The sequence below is a fragment of the Varroa jacobsoni genome, unplaced genomic scaffold (assembly GCF_002532875.2).
Source record: "Varroa jacobsoni isolate VJ856 unplaced genomic scaffold, vjacob_1.0 scaffold_202, whole genome shotgun sequence".
Classification (NCBI taxonomy): Eukaryota; Metazoa; Arthropoda; class Arachnida; order Mesostigmata; family Varroidae; genus Varroa; species Varroa jacobsoni.
Window position 1 is genome coordinate 13,429 of NW_019213104.1, and position 7,669 is coordinate 21,097.

Here is a 7,669-nt window from a genome sequence, read left to right on the forward strand (position 1 = left end):
CCCTTTATTATTAACTTGTGATTATGACTTTTCACGTGGTTCTCTCTATACCTATAACTATCATGCCCGAAATTAAACACGGAAGTTTTTTTTTTTGAATTTTTTAAGCTTACTTAGGTTTTTCAAGTACTTTTGCGATACGTTCCTCCGAGCGATCAGAGAGTTTTGAAACAGTCAGTTTATCTTTAATAGGTTTCGCAGACAACAACAGGTATATCTTGAAAGTATCAATCACTATTTGTGTATGTTAAACAGGGCCGTTAGCTCTTTAATATTTATAAATTGGGAGAACATTCGTCACTTCTTACCGGAGAAATTAGTTTTACGTGGTTACAGTCGTCACAAGAATACTCAAATGACAATGTCCCATTAGAATCTTCGTTGAATTATTTTGTAAATATGAAACACTAAAATACCTATCATGTAAATGCTAATCATGTAATATACCTAATAATTAAGCATGGCGTCCTTAACCCTATTATTGGTGAACATGTTGAAAATGTATCTACATCGTTTACTGTGTGATAACAACGCGCTCCGAAAAGCAAGTTAGGTATTAAAAGGCGTCCAGTATTTAGCCATTCTATACTCTGAAATTAAGTAAAACATCACTTTGATTATATCTTCAAAATGTTATTGTTTATTTGTATTTTATATGAAAACTACAATTTGTTTTAGTGCATGTCTATAACCTGAAAAATCTAAAAGCTTTGGAAACAATATTGTTTTGAAAATGTTTAAATGATATAACTTCAGAGCAACTAAATGATGTAAAATAAGAAGCGCTATAACCAGCGTTGAATCGAATCGGCTATATTAATGTTTTGCATATCCACCTAAACATTAGCTACGTTTTCGGGAAAAGTGTTGAACCTCTTTGAAATTATTATTTATCAACAACAGAAGAAATCAACTATAGAGGCTACATAATATTATTCTTTTTGGGTGAGGGCATTTTTATACTTAAATTCATTTAATATTCAAATCATAATTCTGAGAACAGGAATTGACGAAATTTTAAAAAGCGGTACGAACCGGGTCTATGCTTATACGCTGAACTCTTAGCGCTACTGATAATTTAAACACTGAATTTCGGCATCGAAAATTCTGTAGAAATCATTCATTAGAGACACAGAAGCGTCTTTCCAATCAACTGTATTGTCAGATGTAAAAACGCAAAAGAAATCAATGCTTACTTCTCTTTTATGTTAAAATCCTTTTTCGAAACTCGTTATTTTTCCTATTATAGTATTTTCAGTAATTCACAATATATATATATATATATATCAACCTTTAGCATTTGGAATGCGATGATTATAGGGTGCTGACAAGAACATTTTACCTGGATTTCTTAAGCAGAAATAAAAATACAACACGAGTCAGTAATGATCAGCTGGATTTCTTATTTTATGGCTGACAAACTAAGTCAAAAAGAATAATTTCAGGCTTATTGGGACATTTTTAAATATTTTTAAATTTAAGTAAGTTACATAAAAAGTAAAATCTATCAAAAGTTCACCTGGATTTGAGCAAGCAAAACAAATATATTCGAAATGTTACGCACAGAGCAGCACTTTTGAGTAAAGATATTAGTGCTAATAGACTTGACCCTCGTAAAAATATAAACTACAGCCTAAAGTAATGTTAAGAATAATAATAGTAATGCTACTGCTAGTAATAATAATAGAACATTAACATCGTGCCTCATTTCCGCTACTTTACCATAGAGTACGTTATTCATAGTCCGTATCTAATCCGTGAGACGGATGTGCGAAATAGGTGGCTATGGGATTCGATGAAGGTTCCGTATTCGGAGATATGGAAGAATAGGATCATTTAGTAATTCTGTTATCATACCAAATACATCGATTCATAAACAGCAGAATCTTTACTACTTTACGACTTACAGAATTTGAATGCTGAATGATGCGATTAACAACACTGGGCAAATCTTAAACTAATTTGTGAAATCACTGTAAACAGAGTTTCCAAAAAAATTGCTATTTTTTGCGTCTCAATTTTACTTAAGAATTTGCCTATTTTGCTCGGCAAAAATAGATAGCAAGAGACGCGTAGTATGAATACAATAACGTTCTCTGAAATCTACGAATCTCTAAAATACAATCTCTTAAAGACCCTATTGATCAATATAGATTGGAATAATTCAATTATAAGGCATTAGTGGATCCTGCTTCAGGTTCGCTTAACTCGTACAATAAAGAACCCTGTAAAAGCTAAGCTATATATACATATATGGCACATGAGGATGATCATAATAGACACATCTTCAATGATCACCGTTCAGGTACTTAATTTCGTTTTATCTATGAATTAGTTACGACCAGTTGTCGCAGAAGTCCCGACCACTAAATTGTTTTTGGATTTATGCCCAATACTGTGCCTGCACTTGAATTGTATTCGACTGTAGTGGAATTGGCAATAATATCCATGCAGATAATTTTTAGTGACCGTTCTGTTGTGCTTTGAGGAGTGCTTCAACGACGAGTTGCCGAAGCGAATGTGGATTGCAATGATCGCGGTAGACTGTCCTGGATTCGGATGGCGCCTTACTAAGGCACCGATTGCTAATATAGCGAACTAAAGATGGAGCTGCGTCGCGAAAGAACGGCCTTTGTGGAGGCAGCAGCGAACCCGAAAGCATCAGCAGTAGTCGCCGCAGGTTTGAGTCCCAAGTTGAACTTTTGCAGATCGGTTTTCCACCGTTCGCGAAATCTCGCTGAAGCATGAAGTAGAACAAAAACGACTATATACTGAACTTATATATATATATATAATCTTCTAGAGTACCTATTTGTGCTATTTTGCAATCGAGGGGAAGTGCGCCCGTAAAAATTAAAGACTTATAGAATACTAGAAACGTACAGACACGGCTAGCATGCAAATGTCATAAAAAAACAGAATATTTAAAAGGCTAGCTTGGAATGTTTCTAAATTTGAAAAAGATATATCTGTTATCTTGCAGTAGCCCGACACAATACATCACGGACGCTAAAACTAAGCGCACTACCTGTACACAGCGTCCCTTGCAGTCAAAATAGTCACAGTCCTCATCAGTTTCACAGGGCGTACTATCCATGTTGAGCTTTAGCGATGATTCACTAAGCACAGCATCGAGATCAAGCAGTTTGACATCTGTAGGTATACGAGTCGGTGGATGCTGGTAGCGGAAATCTTCCGAATACGAGAGGGAAGATGAAGTACTTAAATTGAGTCCGATACCAAAGTGTTCCCATTTGAGGTCGCACATCTGCACTCCTAGACGCTCCAAAGTCTGTGCATAAAATCATAATGTACACGAAACATTAATCTTTAGTGAAAGTAAGTGAGTATTAGGCAATTAACCATCTAAAGCAAAACATTGCACCGTAGGGTAAAAATCACACATCACAGCAACCACTCGTAAAGCTCTTTTTGAAATATAGCTCATTAGATATTTTAACCACACAGCACCATATCTTTTGAGGCAACTCAAGTGTTTCACTTTTCAATGCTGTTTTTAATATAAGCATGCGAAAAACTAAATTAAAATAATGCACCAAAGCGTACAATCACCAAATCGACGAGTTTGATCGCTACCGTCAATCGATCCTCCAAAGGCCAGCTATTTATCAAACCCAACTCTATGTCCGCTTCTTCTACAATAAAAAGATGCGCGCACGTGCCACGAACTCGTGGAAATGGAGATAAATCTTGGGAAAACAGGTAAGACCATACAAATTCGCGTTGTTCCAATAACTGCAGAAAGTGGGTACGCTGCTGTGGCGTTAAGTTCGGCGCAGAGATCCTGCGAACATGCAAGTGTACAGTAAGCCATCAAAGTAATCGATAAACGAATCCAGAAAAATTATTAGAGTCTTAAAAATAAATTTTTACTGAACTACGGATAAGCTCAACATGCTTCGTGAGAGACAAACACATATTTTTAACCGTAATACAATTGGAACTCACGTATAGTTATAATTCTAATTAACATATTTTATGCACGGACTAATTGGTTATACTAACAAGAGCATGATGATAATCGGTACTTCGTTAAACCTTATTTACCTGTTCCAAAGTAGTTCTTCATTTCGTATTGTGTAAATGTTTTCAATAAGCAGACGCATCCGTTCCTGAAAATCACCGATCGGATCAGTTGGGCGAAGTGGCGGAGCCATCTGATCTGGTGAGGTCCAGGTCAAATTTCGGCTCTTGGCTACCGCCTTTCCAAATGGACCCCGAAGCCGAACTACAACACGTTTGCCAAAGTGGATCAAGTTGTCACAGCTGGAAGAATAAGTTAAACTTCCTAATCGAATCCGTATCAATATGTGACAGAGCTCTACTGAACATATATGAAGTAAAAATTATTCGTGGTGCTAAAATATTTAAGGCAACTTTTATATAATGGAGTATGATTGCACTCAGGTCTGTATTTCAATTGGGAATTTTGAAAGAAACGTTTAATATGTTTATACAGAAGCCATATTGATATTGATTCAACACAATTTAATGCAATTATCCTACTCGTTTTTACATACACGAAAAATGATTACCTTTTTTCTGAAGTTTGCTCACAAAGTTGGAAACACCAGTCACCATCAACTTTGCCGTCTCTCCACGCGCGACAAACGTTATCCAAAGTAGCCTCTTCACATGGTGAAGGACTCAGCAGAGACCAGAAAGCGATTGTTATTAATCCGACGACTGAGCTCAAAAGAATCGCTCTCTTGTAGAATCGAAACCGCATGACATCCTGTTAAGCGGTGCTGTTGATAGCTTTATGTTTTGATGAACCGAGGAATAATATCTTTCTTCTGTCAAAAATGTCTCATAGCTTCCGGTTCACTTTCCGGATGTTACTGGGAGATATCATGTAGTACATGCTTGACCTCGTAGACGTGCATCTTTCGCATATGTTTCTTTCACATCGTTGGTATAGGATTTTTTTCTTACTTCGTCACATCTCTATAAACTTGATACATAAGAAACCTAACCTTTAATGAGTTTCATGTTTCATTTCACATTACTTCTCCCACTTTATTAAAGGCCGCATTTTAGCAGGTTTGAAAAACGTTTTCCGCTAGTTTTCAGATTTGATTTCAGATTCGAGAGAGTTATGCAAAACTGGCTATTGATATTCAAAGATTCTCACAAATTTTTACTTATCAAATCTGTTTGAGACCAGCTTGTGCTGAGGATCGCGTCTCTGACTAGCTATTGTATTTAGGAACTAAATACTCCTAAGTGAGCATCGATTTTCTTGATTGAAATACTAGCGTTCAATCAGTCAAATGCTATTGTTCATTTTAATGGGCTATAAAAAAAACCGTATGATAGCTATGTCTATCTTACAATGATTATATAGGCAACATTGATGTAATTGTTGGAAAAAACAATCTGACCCTGAAGAAAATAACAGAGCTGATTCTCTGTACTGAAATGTTTAGCTGAAAATCTCAATAAGTATTATTAAATAGTTACTGTGAGTAATTGCAGTCAAATCGTTTTATTCCGGAGACAAGAATTGCACATAAACTCGGAGAAGAATATTATTGGTTGAGTAAACTCAGATTATAAACATTTGAAGAAGAAGTACATGGCGTCATTCGCGAATAATCATATTATCCAGTATAATGACACCGTACAATTAGCCAAAAAGCTCTTACTGCTGCTGCTAGCGCTTAGAGTAATAAGCAAAGTATTATAATTACTATTAGAATGCATATTCCGCTGTATGTGTGCGTGCGTACTAGTGAAGTTCAATATATGCGCTGCATAAGTTAGGTTTATAGCTATCAAATTAGTGAGTGGAAGGAAATACATTACAGGCAGTGGCCATTTTCAATATAGTCAAGTGCCCTTTTCTTTCGCTGGGTAAATCAGTCTACTGAGATTGCGTTTTATAACGGGAAATATATGGTTAATAGTATCTCACACCAATGACGAAACAGCGGTACTTTGTACACTGTTTTAAAGAAATGCGCGACAAAACCTGTGCTATTGTGAAATCATCAACCGCGAATGTATAACAATCATCGTCTACAAATATAGGTAGATATCAAGATGTCACTCTTAGGATATACGCCACAGGTTTCAGTGCAGAGTGGAAATGACATGCTTATGTGAAGTGCATCAGAGACAGCAATAATCCCGTAAGAACAAAGTACAAAACTGTGTCAAAAATGTACATGACAAAAATATAAATTTACTTCCTGACCTCGTTCACATCATTTGCAGACTGAGAGGCTGACCGCAGCGGCAGTGGCAACAAATTTATTCTCGATTTTTCGGATCCGCGCCTCGTCGAGTAGGAATTATGCTGCGCGCCATAACTCTCGTTTAATGTCAATACACTCAGTCAGCCTGAAGGCGTCGTATTAGACCTCGATCGTGCTAACTTCGAGATGATCTTCCCTAACAGTTATCATACGACAGCAACCTAAACAGCTGATACAGAAACTCATGGGGGCCGCCATGGTTGTTACTATAAGCAGACGAAACATTGTGGTCGTTGCGGTTTTTCAGAAATTTGACTTTGTTCAAGAAGGTTATGAGAAATGTAACAGAGCAAGTAAGCTAACAACTGATATATACCTTCTACATCTTACGGCCACTGAGTGGGTATGAAACAGAAGCGATTTAAGAACGCTTGACCTTTTATACACATAAACATCACGGACCAGATCTAATGTACAATTTTTGTTCTACAAAAGCTGCACGATTCTATTTAACATTTTATAGATATATACACGACTGAACGACACAACCATTTATGGTTGAATTTGTTTAACTTTGCTAATAGAGCTTACCTTGCAATTAAAAAATCAGCTACCCAGTATTTTTCGAAGCTAGACGTCTCTAGCTGTCGCGCAAATACTTAATTGAGCTTGTTTGTCTATTGCATCAGCATTGTACATGTACATGTTGTCGTCATCGATTCTGCTCTTCACGTTGTGAAACCTTTCCTGATAGAAGACACAAAAATCTAACGAATCGTTGCTGGCCAAGTCGGCTGTATCTTCATTGGTCGTCGTATCGTAGCTTTTTCGCACAAGCCCGCGCCCTCGAAAACGCTGTTACGATTACTTTTTGTTATGGTTTCGCAGAGCAATGTCTGGTCGACGTGCCCTGTCCTGTGTCTTCATTGAATTAACCAAGTACGACAGATAATTGCGGTCTCACTTTGTGGCCAAGCTGAGTGAGAGAATTTACTTCTTTCTTAGTTGTTTGTTTATCAGCGCTGTTGGAGTAATCTCCACGAGTTTCTTTCCTTTTCTTGTTATTGAGAAGTAGCTCCCCTCGCCTAACCTCCTCGTAAACCTACGCATGGTCTTACCATCCTCGCCAGCGGCTCGTTACTTTTTGCCTGCCAGACATTGGGAGGAGGTAGAACGAGCGGCCGTTATTGATCGTCTCTGCCGCTACTGTTACCGCGTGGTTAGTACTGCCAACCACCCAACTGAGTTTTTCGTTTCGCTTGCCTTATCAGCCTTTTGAGGTGCGCTGTTGTTTTTGTCCTCGCTGCAAGCTAACAGACGACAAGGGTTCGCGCAGAAAACAGACTGTAGTAGAGTAGACAACCACCAAGAAACACACAACATAACATTCGTGCAGAAGAACACAGAGGAGTGAGAAAAAAGATTTAGCCGTTCTTGCAGAACAGCAG

The 7,669-nt window shown here is 37.4% G+C and overlaps 1 protein-coding gene across 14 annotated transcripts; it reads right to left on the reverse strand.

Moving 5' to 3' along the window:
• Window positions 1-612: 612 nt before the first annotated feature.
• LOC111273608 (uncharacterized) lies at window positions 613-7,157 on the reverse strand. 14 transcript variants are annotated; one of them, XM_086973542.1, is made up of 7 exons: window positions 6,813-7,157; window positions 6,221-6,322; window positions 4,557-4,975; window positions 4,069-4,287; window positions 3,568-3,805; window positions 3,029-3,292; window positions 613-2,737 (listed from the first exon to the last, which is right to left on the reverse strand). In XM_086973542.1, exons 3-7 carry the CDS (start codon window positions 4,748-4,750, stop codon window positions 2,462-2,464), a joined length of 1,191 nt encoding a protein of 396 aa, XP_086829668.1. In that variant the 5' UTR covers window positions 4,751-4,975; window positions 6,221-6,322; window positions 6,813-7,157; the 3' UTR covers window positions 613-2,461. The 14 variants fall into 14 exon arrangements, with proteins under 14 accessions (XP_086829668.1, XP_022711087.1, XP_022711084.1 ...); XM_022855352.2 differs by lacking the exon at window positions 6,221-6,322 and having other exon boundaries at window positions 4,557-4,756; XM_022855349.2 differs by lacking the exon at window positions 6,221-6,322.
• Between the last annotated feature and the right edge of the window lie 512 nt (window positions 7,158-7,669).

What these genes read in the sequence shown, in the direction of transcription:
- LOC111273608 (XM_022855352.2), bottom strand. Translation starts at nt 4,750, where the DNA reads ATGCGGTTTCGATTCTACAAGAGAGCGATTCTTTTGAGCTCAGTCGTC. An exon ending in GAGCAAACTTCAGAAAAAAG is followed by an intron (nt 4,288 to 4,556) that starts GTAATCATTTTT and finishes TTATTCTTCCAG; the next exon opens with CTGTGACAACTTGATCCACT. An exon ending in AACTCGTCGATTTGGTGATT is followed by an intron (nt 3,293 to 3,567) that starts GTACGCTTTGGT and finishes TTTTATGCACAG; the next exon opens with ACTTTGGAGCGTCTAGGAGT.